Source organism: Cyprinus carpio, chromosome A6, assembly GCF_018340385.1.
Source record: "Cyprinus carpio isolate SPL01 chromosome A6, ASM1834038v1, whole genome shotgun sequence".
In the NCBI taxonomy this organism is placed as follows: domain Eukaryota; kingdom Metazoa; phylum Chordata; class Actinopteri; order Cypriniformes; family Cyprinidae; genus Cyprinus; species Cyprinus carpio.
In genome coordinates, this window is record NC_056577.1 from 13576684 (window position 1) to 13597228 (window position 20545).

Genomic DNA, 20545 nt, shown 5'->3' on the forward strand with positions numbered 1-20545 from the left:
CAAATGTCACCAGGTATTTATCATTAACACTTATTTCTCTAGATAATGTTATATGAAGCACCATTACTTCAAATGAATTATGCTTATTATATTAAGAATTATATTATATGAAAATATTACTGTAAATTGTAGCAACACCTCCACCTTTACTTTTTGGACACAGCTCATGTTTATAACAGTAATCTTGGGGGTAGACTCATTTAAAATAATGTAATCACTAGATTATGATCTTTGATCATATAATTTACAAAAAGTGCTTTCGTAGAAAGAGATCTAATATATATTAAGCCAATCTTTATCATTTGTTTATCTGTATTATATATGTTTTTATTTGTTGAACATCAATTAAATTGTTACACTTAAATTGGTTTAGTCCTTTTTTGTAGTTGCTAGTTCGGGGAACAGACACAGTCTCTATGTGCTGAGAATGAACTGACTTTTGTAACGTGAGGCGGCTAGCAAGACGGTCGGTTTAGGCAGTCTGTCTGCTTCCTGACCTGGGTCCCAGTGGGCAATGGTGGCTGTTATCTCTATTTTCACGTTCCGTACATTAAATTCACCAATAACTAAGGCACTTTTATCGGGTTTCTCAGTGGGTGTGTCACTGAGTGGGGAGAACCTGATCAGAACGGAATAGCAGTGTTTTGTTCCGTGACTATGCCACCTCACATTCACCCAGTCACCCTGCTGTGGGGGCTCAGCAACCGGAACCGAGCAATGTACGGGACTTGCTAAGCTAGTCACATCCAAAGCTGTATCTAATGCCCTCATATTATTACTATCCTCAATTAAATTTTGGATGCGTGTCTCTAGTTCTGAAATCTTCTCGAATGACAAGCTAACATGCTAACGGACGGAATACTAATGCACTGTGCTAGCAGTTTAGATTAAAAGTGAACAATGTCAAATTAGTTTGATAGATAATATCAGAAATATTGTGAGAATTGAGTTATACAGGTCCTTCTCAAAAAATTAGCATATTGTGAAAAAGTTCATTATTTTCCATAATGTAATGATAAAAATTAAACTTTCATATATTTTAGATTCATTGCACACCAAACTGAAATATTTCAGGTCTTTTATTGTTTTAATACTGATGATTTTGGCATACAGCTCATGAAAACCCAAAATTCCTATCTCAAAAAATTAGCATATTTCATCCCGACCAATAAAAGAAAAGTGTTTTTAATACAAAAAAAAGTCAACCTTCAAATAATTATGTTCAGTTATGCACTCAATACTTGGTCGGGAATCCTTTTGCAGAAATGACTGCTTCAATGTGGCGTGGCATGGAAGCAATCAGCCTGTGGCACTGCTGAGGTGTTATGGAGGCCCAGGATGCTTCGATAGCGGCCTTAAGCTCATCCAGAGTGTTGGGTCTTGCGTCTCTCAACTTTCTCTTCACAATATCCCACAGATTCTCTATGGGGTTCAGGTCAGGAGAGTTGGCAGGCCAATTGAGCACAGTAATACCATGGTCAGTAAACCATTTACCAGTGGTTTTGGCACTGTGAGCAGGTGCCAGGTCGTGCTGAAAAACGAAATCTTCATCTCCATAAAGCTTTTCAGCAGATGGAAGCATGAAGTGCTCCAAAATCTCCTGATAGCTAGCTGCATTGACCCTGCCCTTGATAAAACACAGTGGACCAACACCAGCAGCTGACATGGCACCCCAGACCATCACTGACTGTGGGTACTTGACACTGGACTTCAGGCATTTTGGCATTTCCTTCTCCCCAGTCTTCCTCCAGACTCTGGCACCTTGATTTCCGAATGACATGCAAAATTTGCTTTCATCCGAAAAAAAAAGTACTTTGGACCACTGAGCAACAGTCCAGTGCTGCTTCTCTGTAGCCCAGGTCAGGCGCTTCTGCCGCTGTTTCTGGTTCAAAAAAGCACACGCCTGTGCACGGTGGCTCTGGATGTTTCTACTCCAGACTCAGTCCACTGCTTCCGCAGGTCCCCCCAAGGTCTGGAATCGGTCCTTCTCCACAATCTTCCTCAGGGTCCGGTCACCTCTTCTCGTTGTGCAGCGTTTTTTTGCCACACTTTTTCCTTCCCACAGACTTCCCACTGGGGTGCCTTGATACAGCACTCTGGGAACAGCCTATTCGTTCAGAAATTTCTTTCTGTGTCTTACCCTCTCGCTTGAGGGTGTCAATGATGGCCTTCTGGACAGCAGTCAGGTCGGCAGTCTTACCCATGATTGCGGTTTTTGAGTAATGAACCAGGCTGGGAGTTTTTAAAAGCCTCAGGAATCTTTTGCAGGTGTTTAGAGTTAATTAGTTGATTCAGATGATTAGGTTAATAGCTTGTTTAGAGAACCTTTTCATGATATGCTAATTTTTTGAGATAGGGATTTTGGGTTTTCATGAGCTGTATGCCAAAATCATCAGTATTAAAACAATAAAAAGACCTGAAATATTTCAGTTGGTGTGCAATGAATCTAAAATATATGAAAGTTTAATTTTTATCATTACATTATGGAAAATAATGAGCTTTTTCACAATATGCTAATTTTTTTGAGAAGGACCTGTATTTTTGCAGTTTAAACAACAGAGAGTGATAGTAAGATAGAGATTCCAACAGAAAAAACAAAACTACATGGAGCTACAATCACAAACCACTCAGCAGCACAGCAGACAGAGCAGCTTTTTCTGCTCTTTCTGCTCTTTTTCTGATGCTGAAAACTTTGCTGAGCAGCCTCCTGCAATGGCCAAGGGTTATGTGGACGTTTCCCAGGTGGAGCATACAATTGCGGTGCACCTGTGTTTGCAAAACACCTCTACCTGGAGGAATCATCTGTGACTTCCGTCCAAAGCATATAGGCTGATGTGAGCCCTGGCTGCCAAAGCTTAGAGTGCTGCGGGCCGGGCCACCTCCGCCCTGCATGCCATGGTCATCCTGCAGGTACATCAGGAAAATGACATCACTGAATCAATGATGAACTTGGAGATGGAAGGACTTAGACATGGGAGGTGCCGCACTTTTCCTGGAGCCAGTGGCATCTGGGCCCCCTCCTCCGGCCGGGGGCAAATACAATCAAGAAATGCCTGTATCAACATTCCCACCAAAAGAGCAGTTTTCTATATCTTTGGGTCAGATGTGTTGGGATCTGAGAGTGATTCTCTCCTTCCTCACAATGTTACTTCGGCAATCGTTGGGGTGTCGCATAGTCAAGTCGAATCGTTCGGATGGGACGATATCTGACATACCCATGGTAGGGCAGCAAAGGGGAGGAAAGAGTGCCCCACCTGAGAAGCATAGAGGCAGAGAAGGAGCTCTTACCTGATTCCCTGGATCCTGCGGCAAGATGGCAAAGGAAGCCAGAAGATGTGAAGCTCTCCCACCACAATGGGCAAGACCAAAGAGCTATCAAAGGTTGTCAAGATTGTAGATCTGCACAAGGCTGGAATGGGCTACAAGACCATCAGCAAGAAGCTTGGTGAGAATGAGACAACTGTTGGTGCGATTATTCGGAAATGGAAGAAATACAAAATAATCATCAATCGGCCTCAGTCTGGAGTTCTGTGCAAGATCTCGCCTCATGTGGTAAGGATGATCATGAGAAAGGTGAGGGATCAGCCCAGAACTACACGAGAGGGGCTTGTTAATGATCTTAAGGCAGTTGGGACCACAGTCACCAAACAAACCATTGGTAACACACTACGCCGCAATGGACTGAAATCCTGCAGGGCCTGCAAGATCACACTGCTCAAGAAGGCACATGAACAGGCCCATTTAAAGTTTGCCAAAGAACATATAATGATTCAGAGAAGGCTTGGGAGAAAGTGCTGTGGTCAGATGAGACCAAAATTGAGCTCTTTGGCATTAACTCAACTTGCTGTGTTTGGAGGGAGAGAAATGCTGACTATGACCCCAAGAACACCATCCCTACAGTCAAGCACGGAGGTCGAAGCATTATGCTTTGGAGCAGTTTTTCAGCTAAGGGTACAGGACGACTTCACCTCATTAAGGGGCAAATGGACAGGGCCATGTACTGTAAAATCTTGGAAGAGAACCTCCTTCCCTCAGTCAGAACACTGAAGATGGGTCATAGATAAGTCTTCAAGGATTACAATGACCCAAAACATACCGCCAAGGCAACAAAGGAGTTGCATAAGAAGAAGCACATTAAGGTCATGGAGTGGCCTAGCCAGTCTCCAGACCTCAATCCTATAGAAAATCTGTGGAGGGAGCTGAAACTTCGAGCTGCCAAACGACAGCCAAGAAACCTTGAGTATTTAGGGAGAATCTGTAAAGAGGAGTGGACCAAAATCCCTCCTGAGATGTGTGCAAACCTGATGACCAACTACAAAAAACGTCTTACCTCTGTGCTTGCCAACAAGGGTTTCTGCACCGAGAACTAAGTCATGTTTTGCTTGGGGATCAAATACTTATTTCACTAACTGAAATGCAAATCAATTTCTAAGCTTTATATAATATATATATATATATATATATATATATATATATATATATATATATATATATATATATATATATATATATATATATTTTTTTTTTTTTTTTTTTTTTTTTCTCTCTATTTTTTGGTTGGTATTCTATCTCTATACATTAAAATAAACCTACCATGACAATTACAGACCCAGTTAATTTTAAGTGGGCAGACTTACAAAATCAGCAGGGGATCTGCTGTAATGCTTGTTCCCTAAAGGAGGGAATATAGATGTTATGTCCCTTATGCCACAACCCTGAACTATGCTGGATGCTGGAATACTTTCTCGGTTCCACAGCACAAACTTGATTGAGTGGATGCATGCCGTCTTATACCTGTATGTGCGGGGAGTGACTTTACATGGAAATTCCACTCGCCAGTAGTCATTAGCCATTTCTTGTAATGCTCAGAGGTGATTGGGGCTCCCAAGTGAGACCCCTAACATCAGTGTCAACATAATGTCTCAGTTTCCTCCAAGCAAAAAGGAATTACATAACAAAGATAAGGTGCTTTTACACATCTCTAATAGTTTTTGCTTTCTAGCCTTTAAATGGTTTTTATGTCACGTGAACAACATTTTGAACTTTGGATGAATGTTTTTTCTCCCTTTTTTTCATGAAGGAATTTAACAGTCACACAGTTTAGCTTAGTAATGACTATTTGTGTGAATGATGTCACACATGAATGAACAGCTGTCTTGGTCTGAACATGTGAAGAAATAACCAGAATCACAAAGAATCATTAAGTTTGCATTTTAGATGATCTGTGCATGAAGTAGAATACAAATATAGATGTAAGGACCATGGTACAGCTACTTTATGTAAAAGAGATGAATGATCAAGGGCTGCATGTATACTAAATATTCTAATGCTGTCTCTTTTGAATAGTCATTATTTTCCATCTTCATTGATCTTTTCTTTCTGCCGTAGCTGCATAAAGCTGCTATAAATTAAGCTTCTATTATCTTCCAGGTTAGTTTAGTTGATTACTATAATTGTGTTTTATGTATGTCTGTGTGTGGAGGTATATGAAAGTTTGGAGATTGGGTGTAGCGAGAGGCAGTGCTAAGAGATCAAGCCTGGTTTGAGTAATTACTAATAAATATATATATATATATATAGGTATTTGGGTGAAATCGAATGAGGCAGAAATTGACAGGAGTGTCTGTGTATGTCTTTTTTGTGGGGAAGTCATGGCCAAATGGTTAGAGAGTCTGACTCCTAACCAAAAGGTTGCGGGTTCGGGTCTCGTACCGGGAGGGATTGTCGTGGGGGGAGTGAATGTACAGGGCTCTCTCCCAATACCACGACTGAGGCACCAAACCACCAACTGCTTCTCGGGCGCGACAGCAAAAAATGGCTGCCTGTTGTCTGTGTGTTCACTGCTGTGTGTTTGTACTTTGGTTGGGGAAAAATGCAGAGCACAAATTCCGAGTATGGGTCACCATACTTGGCCACGTCACGTCACTTTCACTCTTTTTTTTTTTTTTTTTTCTCCTAAGGTTCTGTATGCAGAAGAGTGCAAAGCTGGTGCCAGGAGTGACCTTGGACCTGATTGAGAAGTAGGTGTTTTTTTTTTTTTTTTTTTTTTTTTTTTTTTTTTTTTTTTTTTTTTTTTTTTTTTTTTTTTTTTTTAAATCTCCTCCCCTCTCTAGCCCTCATTTGGTATTCTGCCTCTCTTAGTCTTTTCAGCTGTCCTATTTGTCACAGTTTTATTTGTATGTAGTTTGTTCTTCATTTTTGTTTGTTCTCTAGAAATAGCAGAGAAACCTGGAATAGCCATATAAATTAATAAAATCTTTAAAAGTCATAGAAATGTCTGTAGTGAATGCATTTTTCTACTTGCACTTAAATCGCATATTTCCTTGCTAGAAATTGCTCTTTGTGAGTGCAATTTCTGTGAATTTTCTTTAAAATGATCCAGTAATCGTCCAGAATATCTGAAAAGTCATGGAAACCCTGTGATTATTGGATTTATTATTATGCATTTTTATTTAATTGTAAGCATTTCTGTCACTATCATTTGAACTCCCTGCAATTCTATCATGTGCCCAAGTTGTACAGTAGTTAAACAATTTGATTGATGCTTGTTTTTATCCTAATTTGTTTGGTCTACTTTTTTTTTTTTTAATGAATTCTATGGTTCTGTGGTTTCCAGCTGCAATAACTTTACAGTGAACAAAAAAAAAAAGCCTTAGTGTGAGAATGTGAAATATGGATTATCTGTATCCATTTTGATGCTTTCCAACAGCATGATTATTTTTCTGGGCATTAATTAGGAACTATTTCAGTAATTATTGAAACTATTTAGAAATCTGTATTGAAACTATTTAGAAATTTTATTTAGCTTTATTTATAAATCACTTAAGCAAGTTAAATGGTTCTAAACAACTTTTTCAGTGATCTGAAGTTGGCATTTGACACCTTTAAATTAATCTTTGCACTTTCTCCTTTATAAGAACTAGGGCTGGATTATTTGAACATTCGTTCCGTGGGTTGGCGTTCGATTTTCAATTTTGAGATTCGAATATTCTTTTTTTTTTTCATTTTACACATGATAAAAACGTGTGCTTAATTTGCTTGGAAAATACTTGTGAATATGGCAGTCATAAAAAACGTACAGTAGCCCAGCCTTATAATAATTTGTCTATATTAAAAGTATTGCTCTTAACAGACCTGTGTGTTTTGTATCACTAGTGCAATGTCTGTTTTCAGAGCATATAAGGCCTGCCCGCATGAGGCGTGCCACTTTCAACTCACGCTGTTCTGTAGTTTATTAAAAGTTTATTCATTCGGAATGTGTGCATGTCCATATTGCACCAAAATGTGACACTGCACTCCCTTGGGTCTGCAGCAACACACCTGCCATGCGTGAAGTCGATTGGATGAATAAAAATGCAAACTGACAGACAGACACACATAGAAACATCCAAATACTACACACACTCTACACCACAAACAACAGTTGTCGTGTTGCACCGTGCCGTAACAGCTGAAGTCTGTCTACACTGGACACAACAAAGCGACCGTTGAAAATCATTTGAAATTTGTGTCAGTATGTCATAAATAGAATGCAGCAGCATTTTACTCTCAGGAATTTGTTGCGCCATGCCAGTGTAGACACGGTGTTGAGAGAAAAAATTTGTTCAGCCTCCGAAGCTTCGAATATTCGGTGTTGATCACTACCGAAGCTTCGAAGCTCAAATAATGGTATTTGGACCAGCCCTAATAAGAACTGTGGGGCCCCTGAGGCATGATGGGATTGGATTGAGGCAAAGAGGCAGTTCTTTGAGCTTTGTGCAGATGAAAAACTTTTCATTAAATCATGTCAGCTCTAACCTCTCTATTTCCTCTTCCTCCATTCCATCTGCAACCTCAAATGAGTTTACAATCTTTGAGAGAGAACACCAACTTTTTCCACCACAACCAGAGTTGGTGTCTTCAAAACTTTATGGTGTTACACAAGAGTATATTCATCCCTGTTCTGAAAGCTCATGTAATTATTATGTAATCACAACTTTTCTATCAGTATCATAACTTCTTGGTGATATCTTAGTCAGTTTCCCTCTGCATTCTTTCCAGGGGTCTTTGCAGTCAGAAAGCACTTAGTGGTGAATAATAGAGACTGAGAGTGAAACTCATCACAGTGACACCATTACAATGGTGCTGCTTTTGGGTTTCAAAAGCACTTTGCTGTTTTTTAATGGATGTAGTTGTACATGACACCTGAGGCAGTCCTTGTGCTTATGATAACTAAATGATTGAGTTGGAACAGCAAAAACCATATGTGTATATATAAATATACAATATACAATTATTTTTTTTCAGTTTAACGCATTAAAAATATTTAATGTAATTAACGCAGGGGGAGGGCTAGGGTCGGCCACCCCGTTCACAACTGTTGTTTCTATCACTTTTTCTCTTGGCAAGAAGTGTGTTTATTTAGTCACAGAACATCTTTACCACCACTTCAATCAGGTGACGTTTCGGACTTGTGCTCCAATTTCACTTCAGCACCAAACCGGTACTGTGCTCGTAACGCGTGCTCTTCAATTACACGCACAGAGGCGCTGGCGCACACTGTAGCCTGTATCTTTTTGTATCAAAGCACAAAATAAACTGTGCATCCATAGTCTCCCTCATCTAACACACCCAATTCAACTCTTCAATAGAGACATTAGTAGAGACTTTGACCTGAAGTGTGTCAGAAAAGGTAAAAAGATTTGAGAGAAAATGATGTATATATATATTTGTTCCCCAAGCCACTTAGTTAACACTTTTGCCTTATGGCAAGGTGCTCCATCATGCTGCAAAGGCATTGTTCGTCACCAAACTGTTCTTGGAGTGTTGGGAGAAGTTGCTCTCGGGGGGTGTTTTTGTACCATTCTTTATTCATGGCTGTGTTCTTGGGCAAATTGATGAGTGAGCCCAGAGAACTCATTCCCATTCAAAGTGGTCCCAGGATGCTTTACTGTTGGCATGACACAGGACTGGTGGTAGCGCTCAGCTTTTTTCCACAAAACCCAAACAAAAATAAATGAAATTCATCATATAAAAAACATCAAAACCATAAAACACAAATTCAACCACAAAACCTTTTTCATAATAACATTCTGTCCATGATGTTTTTTTATTTATTTTTTATTTTTTTTGGAGAGAAGTGGCTTCTTTGCTGCCCCTCTTGACACCAGGCCATCCTCCAAAAGTCTTCACCGCACTGTGTGTGTAGATGCACTCACACCTGCCTTCTGCCATTCCTTAGCAAGATCTGTACTGGTGGTGCACCGATCCCGCATCTGAATCAACTTTAGGAGACGGTCCTGGTGCTTGCTGGACTTTCTTGTGTGCCCTGAAGCCGCCTTCACAGCAATTGAACTTCTCTCCTTGAAGTTCTTGATGATTTAATAAATGGTTGATATAGGTGCAATCTTACTTGCAGCAATATCCTTGCCTGTGAATCCCTTTTTATGCAAAGCAATGAAGACTGTGTGTTTTTCCTTGCAGGTTGGGAGATTAAGTTCATTTTCATGGCAAAGAGGGACTTTGCAATTAATTGCAATTCATCTGATTCTGATCACTCTTCATTACATTCTGGAGTATATGCAAATTGCTGTCATAAAAACTGGGACATCAGAATTTGTGAATATTTGTGTCATTCTCAAAACTTTTGGCCACAGCTACATATGAGCAACCTGGGCATTTCTCCTGTAAATTCCACCATACATATATATATATATATATATATATATATATGGTGGAATTTACAGGATAAATGCCCAGGTTGCTCATAAACTATTACATTTCACCCCATAGATAATTTAGAAGTTTCATCTGGTCTTCTTGAGATATATAGTTGAGTATCATCAGCATAACAGTGGAAACTAATCCCGTATTTTCTAATAATATTACCAAAGGGCAACATGTATATTGAAAATAGTAGAGGACCTAGGACAGATCTTTGTGGCACTCCATACTTTACTGGTTATAATTGAGATGACTCCCCGTTTAAATAAACAAAGTTGTAGTGATCGAACAGGTGGGATCTAAACCATCTTAAAACCTGCCCATGAATACCCGTACAGTTTTGTAATCGATCTATGAGTATGTTATGATCTATGGTGTCGAACACAGCACTAAGATTTAAACTAGCAATGAGATGCAGCCTTGGTCTGACGCAAGAAGCAAGTCATTTGTAATTTTAACAAGTGTAGTTTCTGTGATATGGTGGGGCCTGAAACCTGAATGTTGTAAAGCACTGCAGTTTTTCTTTAGGTGCGATGAATGAAGCTAAAGTACTAGATGCTGTGGAATATAATTTGTTATTGTATTTCTGATGTTGTTTATTTTATCAGTGAAGTCATTACTGTTAAACTGTGAGGGAATATTTAGATCGGGTGGCGTCTGGTTATTCGTTAATCTAGTCACTGTGCTAAATAAAAACCTTGGATTGTTTCAGTTAATTTCTATGAGTTTGTGGATATGCTCGGCCCCGGCAGCTTTTAGATCCTGTCTATAGTTGGACATACTGTTTTTCCATGCAATTCTAAAAACTTGAGAGAATGGGTATTACTGTTGTACCATGGCATAGTACATTTTTCTCTAACCTTTTTCAGTTTGATGGGGGCAACAGCTTCTAATGTTTTAGAGAAGATAGTGCCCATGTTGCTAGTTATGAAATGTGGCATCTTTGACTTGGCACAATATGTTTCGGCACAGTATGTCTTGAGAAACCAAGTCTTATTATATGCTAGCACAAATTAAATCTCAAAAGGAAACTGTTGTATATATACATATATTATTTTTAATGTAATATTTTGCATTTGGTCATTTTTCTAACATGTACTATGGGCACTGATGTCAGGTAGCTGCTAAACAATCACCAAGCTGTCTCATAAAACCACTCTTAAAAATGTGTGCATGGTTGGGACTAAAACAATGTCTCTGAGGTCGACATTATGGAAGTGAAATCCAGTGTGTTTGCTGTATTGAGTGGTACATGTATCATACTGTTGAAAAGAACTGTGTCAAGCCAAGAAAGTTATTGCCTACCTAGATTCACACTGACACTAAATTATACCTTCAGCTAGCGAGAAGTTACTCCATAAATTGTGCTCCATAAAACATACAGCTCCTGGAGACCAGGTGCATTACTCATGATTGGAAACAAATGAAGAAAGTAAGTTTGCTGAATGGATAGAGTAAAGTTTGGCAGTGTGGGACTGTCATAAAGAAGTGTGTGTGTGTGTGGTGATAGATGGCGTCTGGGAGCAGCAGTGTGTTAGTCAGTTGCACGTTAGAGGCGATGACATTTGCTTGAGACTTCTGCCCAGCTTGAGCTGCCTGACTCACCAACTCATCACGAGGCCAGAGCCCACTGTTGCCAGTCAGATACACAGTGCCTGTGACTCTCACTATCAGGTGTCAGTAATTTGTAATAATAAACTTTGGTTGCACATGCATACATACAGTTTATATACATTTCTAACTCTGTCTCGCTCTGTCTCTTGTGTACACACATGCGTGTGTTTCAAATATAAGCAAAAATATATATAAGATATGTCCCAAACCTGCCTAAAGTTGCCTTCTAAGCCAGTATTCTAGCTGTCATGGAACCCCATAAGTGACTGATTTAAAATGCTCTTCATGGACAACTCATATAAATAGCATTCCACATGGGAAAAATGGACTCATCGATTTTAGTAGAGTGTGACCATTTTGCTATGATTACAGTGTGATACAAATTGCTAAGCAAATTGATACTTATAGTAGATATGAAATACAATTTAAATTTTTTCTATCATATACCATCGTATTTTTTTTTTTTTTTTTTTTACAATGCAGTCTGGGATTTCCTTCTCTGCAAAAGGTACATACTGCCTTAGAAGTTGTCAAAAGTGAAGGCAACATATTTAAGTTTTGGAACAGCCTTTGTGTCAGAAGTGGACCTTCAATGTCTTAAAATGCTATCTACAACACAAAAGAATCTCACAATGTTTCTGCTGTTTCAACTATTTCTGAGGCCGTTTAATTGTATCAGCTCTCTCTGAGAGATTCAGCATCCTGCTGACATGCCAACACCATATCCTCATTAATACATTTAAATCTATTTCCCTTCATTTTGTGTTTGTACAAGACAGCTCCACGACTCTCAGCTATTTTTTCTAATAGCAGTTCCTGTCTTTGTTCTTTCAAAGTTAGTGATCTCTTAATTATTTAATGTAGAGTATGTATAAATAAGTCTGTCATGTTATGATATTCACTAAATGATTATATTTCAATAGCTAATTAAGATCAGAAACGTTGTATAATTAGATTTTGAAGTTAATGTAAAATGTACAATTTATGTGTTTATTTACTATTTAGTTACTTGATTATCTTGCTATGTAGTTGAATATTTCACCAGGCATTTAAGAATAAGATTCTTTTTTTCAATGACTGTCTTGCCCAAATAAAAGTCAAATCTAACTGTTTTTATTGATTTGCTAATTAATATTCAGTATTTTTATGTTTTATGACTGAAGTGACCATGATTATGATGCGTTAATGTCATAGCAGAATTATTTTAATTACAAGATTAAAATAAATAAATAAATAAAAATAATTCATCTTTAAACACGCTACATAATATTGTACTGCGTAATGTGATGGGGGATCATGTTGTGGATTTTATGGCAGAATCCAATTATGATATGATTATTTAATAGCAAGTTGAGCAGTTTGACCAGAAACTGTTCAAAAATTAAGGTGGAATAGGTCCAGCATCATGAATTTTCTAGGCCAGTATTTCTTAATCCTTCTCTTGGAGGCCTCTCATCACTGCACATTTTGTGTCTTATCTGATATACTAAATTAAGGTCATAAATATGACTTCACAAAAGAACTGATGAGCTGAATCAGGCATGTTAGATGAATCAACCAATATGTGAAGTTTCCCTAAAAAATATATATATATATTTTATTATCAGATTATAAAGGTTTATCATTCTCTTTGAATGATTCTAATCTATGCACGTCCACTTGTATTACATACATTTATACTGTCGATACATTACAACTGTGTAAAACAGAAATACAGCAGGTGGTCATACCCTATCAGTTTCCTGCTGTGGTTAGCTGTTCCTCCCCATGGTGTGTTACCTCATCTCAGCTGCTGAGATGAAAACCAAGATCACCTTCACCCCTTAAGGTGAGAATTGAAATCGTTGAGTGATGACTTTTGTCCTCCCAGAATAACCTTTTTTTTTGTTTGTTTGTTTGTTTGTTTTTTTGTCACAGACTGAGAGTAGAAAATTGTTTTTTGATTCATCATTCTTCCCTTCTTTCTCTCCCTCTCTTTCTCTCTCTCTCTGTATATGTTTGTAGAAAACTTTTTACTAACATTTCTCTCTTACACGTTACAGTAAGGTTCTATATGTTAACATTTCTTAATTTAGTAGTTAACGCGTTAACAATAAACAATACTTGTGCAGCATTAATCGTGTTTAATGTTAACACAAGTTAAATGGTAATACATTTGTTAATTAGTAAATGCATTATGAGCTCAGCTAACATAGATTTTTTATAAATTAACTTTAACCAAGATTAATAAATGCTGTATCTTTTTATAGAATGTTACCACTTTCTTTAATAAGCTTTTTAAATTACATTTTCTTTTCCAAATCAGACAGATGGACAAATAATTTAGCTGTTTTCATCTTGAACTTAACAGTGTAGAAGGTTATATGTGCAGTCCATCTAAATGCTGTGGATGTGTAGATGTTTTCAGGTTTCAATTGCTAAAAAAATGCAGAAAGAAAGAACTGCCCACATTTACATGAAAAGCCCGGCTGATCAACAGACTGAAGACACCAACCACAGTTAGTTTTTTTTTTTTTTTTTATACCACATAAATACCACATAAATACACTGGTATGGAACAAAGTGTTAATGCATTCCAATAACTGTAGAACAGTCTCCACTAAAGGGTGTCCAAACAACATTACTTTATGTATAAAGTAAATACATAAAAATTTATGGCAATTCAAAACAATCTACCAAATGAAAAGACATCAGACTGGATCATGATTACTTTCTTTAAAGATTTGTATGAGAATGCGCTTATTGCATCAAAAGATGTTATTATAGTGTCTAGCAGACTGTGCCCTCTGTTTGCTGGAAATTTCATTTTAAAAGAAATAGAAGTTTATGGCAATGATTCTCAAATGTTGGTCACAACCCAAAAATGGATTGGAGGTGTAATGTCATGGACATGTCACAGGAAAAGCAATGCTTTTTCTGTATTTTGTTCCTGACATCTAAGTTGCGTCCAGTTAATCTCTGCAGTATTTTTGTTCATTGAATTGCACATTGAATTAAATGTGACATTTTACAGTTTGAAGAAAAAACTTAATTTAAAATGAATTAAAGCTGGGGTGCCTTGCAGAGATTAGCTCGAACCTGCCCCAGCACACTTACCTGGAAGTTTCTGGGGCTGTGCATGAAAGCTTGGGAAACTGACTTGTTGCCTCGCTGCCCTATCAGGCAGCTTTTTACAGCTTTTGTATACAGCCTTGTTATCCTAAAGACTTTGATTAGCAAGTTCAGGTGTGTTTAATTAGGATAGGAGCTGGACATGACAGGAGCAGGATTGGACTCCCTTGGGTTACAGGTTTGGTGCTGTGTGAAATCGTCTCATGATGGCCAATGTAAAATCTATGGCACTATTTACACCCGGTATTAGGATGTTTTTGTCAATTCAGTCATGAGTGGATGACGTTTTTTGGTGTCTTTGGAAAGAAGACCCTTTGGGCTTTACTTTTTATCAACCAGAGTTGATAATGGTCAAAAATATTAAAAGTTATTGACACTGAAGTGCCTTGATTTTTTTTTTTACCGCACTGAATTTTTATTTTTATTTTTATTTGATATAAAAATACATGAAATCAGTCCTGGAGCAATCTAGAAAAGTAATGGGTTGAAAGTCAAATGTTTCAAGAGTTTATATTTCAAATCTGAAGAAGATGCCATGAAAAATTAGATTCCTGCAACCATTTTTCTGAGGCTATGTCTAGTCCCCCCCCCCAACCCCCCCCAAAATATAAAAATAAATATTTACCAACTGTATTGGCAACTGTATTAAAGGGTTCTACAAACAATTTTAATCATTACACATACCACTGCATATTTTTTTTCGATTATAAAACAATAGACAGAAACTTAGACATCATATAAGTGATTTATTTGAGAACTAGAAAAATACAATAAGAATAATTTGAGTAAGAAAAATAAATAAGAAAAATAAGAAAAAGATTTAACTTTGTATGCCAATTACAGAACATCCTGAGATTGGTAGAAATGCAGCATTTACAATGAATTCTGGTCATATAGTCAATTATCACATGTTGATGTGCTGATGGCCAGTTATAGAGATGGTATTCATATAAATGCGCCATAATGTCAATAATCACACTCTATTCATATAGACAGCATTCACATTGATAGCTGTGATTACACAGTAATAGTGTGCTGATTTGCCCTCAAACATATGGTTATCATGCAGATACAGGCACATCCAACATAAAACACACTCACACATATATAAAAAATGTTAAAAAATAAATAAAAAAATAAAGAAAAAGGCGATCGCTAAGTTCCGCCTCCATCAGATGACAGGTGCGTCATGAGCTGTCAAGAGATAGCGCCAGAATTCAAATAAACAATCTTCTGCCTATCTTTCACTTTTTTTGGTGGATCATCTCATTCTGTTTGTCACATTGTACGCTACAAAACCATGCCGTTTTTTTACTACCAGTTTCTGAGTATGAGTTATTCCATAACTGACACAAACAATTTTGTCCCTGAAGAACTGAAACGTAAACAAAGGAATTATCATCCATATTACAACATTATTGCTTCATTGGACTAAATGTGCTCCATGAGATTTTGTTCAGTGGACCCTTACCTTCCTAACTAAACCAGGATTTACAGCTGTGGATGTGTTTATGACTCGTTATTACGATGAATCTGGTATGTACTGCGTTTTTATTCTTCATGTTTTGATGTGTACTGCTTACACAAATCTAGCAAATACATTCTTTATATCTTTATTCCATTGAAAAACAGCGATCTGTTGTCAATGCTTGAGGCTTAGATCTTTATAATGATATATAGTTTGTCAAGATTAAATTTGTCCCGTTCATTTAATCTATTCGTAAACATTGACACATGCAAAGAAGGAGAGTTCAGTGCGCCTACGTCCTGGTGCACGTTAACAGGTTAAGTGACATTGATCTGCAAGCAGAATCAGAAACCGAGAACTCATGTATTGTGAACAAAGTTTTATTAACTAAATCATGAACACATAACTAGTCTAATCAAACACATACACACAATCATGCATACCATGCATACATGGGTAAACTAAAATGTGAAAATGACTGAATACCAAAGTGAAGCAGGGGGAGGAATAGAGAAATAGACAGTTACAAGTCAGTTTAACCATCTGAGGGAACCATCAGCCCCTATTTACAAAGGGGTCTACAGCTTATACTAAACCTCTGTTTCGTTTAGTTAAATGTATGATACTTGCATTGCCTTGGCCATTGAATGAGCATCTGGATGCAGTCTTGGATGAAAGTCTTGATGATTTGAAGTTTCGATGTTGTCGGAACAGCGATCACGTTCTTCCGGGTTTGAAGAGTGATATACTCAAAAGATGTTATTCTGACTCGGTGGTCGGGAGAGTTCTCTCCAGGGTGAAAAGTTGCAACATGGTTTGTTGCAACTTTGAGGTCCCACAGATCAGGGTTGGATTGGATGTCTGAAAGAAAAAAGGGTAAGAGCGTAAAGGAAAGAGAAGAGAGCGAGGTCACCCGACAATACCCTTTAACTTCTGTGGAGATCACACCTTCAGGGGGTCGGTGAACCAATGGTAGCTAAAACTTTCGGAGGGATTTTTTTCGACTCTGTCTTTGAACATGTTGTTTTGCATATGTACCTGGAATGGTCACTGATGCAAAACTATTAAAGATTCTTATAATGCTAATATTTGCATAGGTATCAACATCTAATATGCACTATCATTTAGATAATCAAAATATAAATAAGTAGATAGCAAAAATTTATAGTTGAGGTTACATTAACTAGTGGTTCTATCATAAGGCATGCATAAAACAGTATACAATACAAAAGTATCAATATCGTCAGTCCGTGTCTTTTACACACTGAGCAAAGGTTCTCCACAAGGCTGTGTGCTCAGCCCACCGCTCTTCACGCTGCTGACCCATGACTGCACTGCCAAGTTCAGCTCCAATCACATCATCAAGTTTGCTGACACAACTGTGGTAGGTCTCATCAGCAACAACGATGAAACACCATACAGAAAGGAAGTGGCACAACAGGTTGAATGGTATAGTGCAAGATGAGAGTAAGACAAAAGAGGTTGTGATGGACTTCAGAAGAAACTCTGTTGACCACCCCCCACTGACCATCAACCGCTCGACTGTGGAGAGAGTCAACAGCACTAAATTCCTGGGGGTGCACATAACAGAAGACCTCACCTGGACCACCAACACTACATCACTCTCCAAGAAGGTGCAACAGCGTCTCCACTTCCTGTGCTGACTTAAAAGAGCAAGACTACCTCGACCCATCCTCACCACATTCTATAGGGGAATCATTGAGAGCATGCTGACCAGCTGCATCACTGTCTGGTACAGGAACTGCAGTGCTGCTGACCAGCAGAGAGTGAACACAGCTGCAAAGATCATCGGTGCCCCTCTCCCCTCCATTCTGGACATTTTCCTTGCACAATGCTCCAGTAAAGCTACCAGTATCGTGAAGGACTCCACTCATCCCTCCCACAGTCTTTTCAAGCTCTTGACATCAGGAAGAAGGTACCGAAGCATCAGGGCCCACTGTGCAAGACTGCTCAACAGCTTTTTCTCCCAGGCTGTGAGAGCCCTCAATTCCAATCATCTCACCCCCCTCTGAAACCCCATCCACAACCCTAGCTCCTGAAACCAGGACCCTCCCCACCCCACCACATGCACCACATGAAAGCTGTTGAAAACCTCAAGAACATTGTGAAAGTTCTGAGTGTGCTACACACAGGTGAGTGGGCTGGACAAACCACCTGTAGAAAAACACACACTTTCCTCTCTGTACGCACCAGACACTTTCTTATAAACTGTAGTGGACAGCACATTCCAGGGCCCAGTTTACTATAGTGGACAAAGGTTTGCTACATTGTGATTGGATCTTGGTGGACTAACATAAGCAAACTGTCAAATGGCATCAGATAAAGATGCCAGGACAACAGCCAGACACCTCTTAGAGGGCAAGAAGAAGATCTTTGGTACAAAGTCTGGGAAGGACAGAACTTCCTATTGGTCAAAATGCAGTTTCTGCCCTTCACCCACCAGCAGAATGATTAATCAGGTTTTGGCCTGTGACCACCATAAAGATTCCTTAGGACCTCTGGACGTAGCAGCAGTGGGTGAAACAAAGAGGGATCACAGAGTTCCATCCAAATCCATTCATAAGTTCTGAGTCTGCAATTGTTACCAGGATGACAGAAACAGAAACAACCTGTTCTGAGTCTCCTACCTGCAAGGGTGAGACAATAGCAAAACCAACCGCCGTTCTGAGTCTGAGTCCTGTCAAGGAAAGGAATGCAACAGATCACCAATGTTCTGAACCTCTGGACCATGAGGGAAGAGCCAATAACAGATACAGAGTCCTGAGTCTCCAGCTTTGAGGCAGCAACAGATATGACCACGTTTAGAGCCTCCAGCCTACGAGGAAAAAGATGATCTACATTCAGACTTCATTCAGATTCTTCGTCCAGCGAGACAACAACAGATGTAGCATGTCCTGAGTCTCCATCCTAGAGAGACAAAGTCCATTCTGAGTCTCTAGCCCAGAGAGGCAGAAGACACACAGTCATCTGCAACAAGGTTAAGCTCCGGCGAGCAAACATTCACTCCAAGGTACCTTTGCTTGCGTGTCCCTGGCTAAGGACCTTCTGCACCTACTTCAGGGCCACATCTGCGCGTTCCAGATTTTAGGACCCTTTGGTGGGCATTATGCAGATGTGTTATCCCATAACATGTAGCTGTCATGGAAGTGAGATTTTAATTACTTACGACTCATTTAGGCTGTTTAGAGTTGTTGTTTTTTTTTGTATTTGTTTTTGGAGACAAACTCTTTATTTATAGTGCTCTTTCCGCTTTACAGCTTTATGATTGTCTACATTCACATAGAGCTACATTACAAACTGCATGAAAGCTAATATTCAAAATCGCAAAATAGAGGCACTTTAATGTGTCCTTACTATATGTGGGGCCCTATGATTTCCGCGATGCAGAAAACACGGACGGAATCACAGAATCCAATCATAAAAACAGAATTCACAGTTTAACGCGGAATATCACAGAATTTGTCACATTTTTAATTAATTAATCAAAAGTAGGTCATTACACTTTAATCAAATCGTTATATGGACTAGTATCTGTAAATATTAAGCCGCAAAAGTCGATTTAAATATGAATACTACATGTTCTGTAGTCTTTGTTAATGAATGGTGCAGACGTGCGGTTTCATTTACTACACATCTCAGTGTCTGCTGACTCACTAAATGAGGACGTAAACACATGAACAACATCTCCAGAACTGCTCTGAGAGTCACTTCATGAGCATTTGACCATTTGATTTGAGTTAAACTAGTATCATATCACATACACAGAACTGTAAAGGTATTCACAGCAACCCGTCAAAGTTAAAGTCCAGTTTGATGGGAAGTCGTGGCCTAGTGGTTAGAGAGTTTGACTCCTAACCCTAAGGTTGTGGGGCCAGCAATACCTTTGAGCAAGGCACCGAACCCCCAACTGCTCCCCGGGCGCCGCAGCCTAAATGGCTGCCCACTGCTCTGGGTGTGTGTTCACGGTGTGTGTGTTCACTGCTGTGTGTGTGCACTTTGGATGGGTTAAATGCAGAGCACGAATTCTGAGTATGGGTCACCATACTTGGTTGTATGTCACGTCACTTCACTTGAAGTCTATTTTTCAGTAGAATGTACATCTACTAAGAATCTACTACTACTAAAATAGGCTATGTAACAAACATTTTTAAAGGAATAATCACACAACATTTCTTCCATGTTTTAATTTTAACAGTAAATCCCCTTTATTTGCCAAAAAAATTTCAATAATTAAAAGAAAAATGAAATGAATGTTTTATGCCTTCATTTGAGAACCAGAAAAATGTAAATACACAACACAGAATTTCTGAGGAAAAAAATAAAAATCACAAGGTTACTTTACTACTAATAATAATAACAATTAAAAAAAAATTATAAATTAAGTTTTTTTATGCATTCAAATAATTAGACATGCTAAAACACAGAATCTGGTAACAATAAAAAAAAATATGGTGAGAAAAAAAATAAAACATTTCATAGGGCCCTAAAACATGTAATTTTTGTTAAACTTGTATTAAATTGATGTGAAAATTTATACATTCCATGGTTTTAATTAATAAGACATGCTTATTTTAATTAATAATATTTAATTTAAATATCAACAAGGAGTCGAGAAAAATTAAAACAAAA

General features: G+C 38.3%; 1 protein-coding gene across 7 annotated transcripts in view; it reads left to right on the forward strand.

Moving 5' to 3' along the window:
• The window catches only part of LOC109080016 (regulatory-associated protein of mTOR), a 229024-nt gene that overhangs the window by 87141 nt on the left and 121338 nt on the right, over positions 1-20545 (forward strand). For all 7 annotated transcript variants that reach the window (XM_042758119.1, XM_042758118.1, XM_042758121.1 and 4 more), the window contains one exon: positions 5961-6020. In XM_042758119.1, the coding sequence (XP_042614053.1) occupies positions 5961-6020 (60 nt within the window). The remainder of the gene's footprint in view (positions 1-5960; positions 6021-20545) is intronic.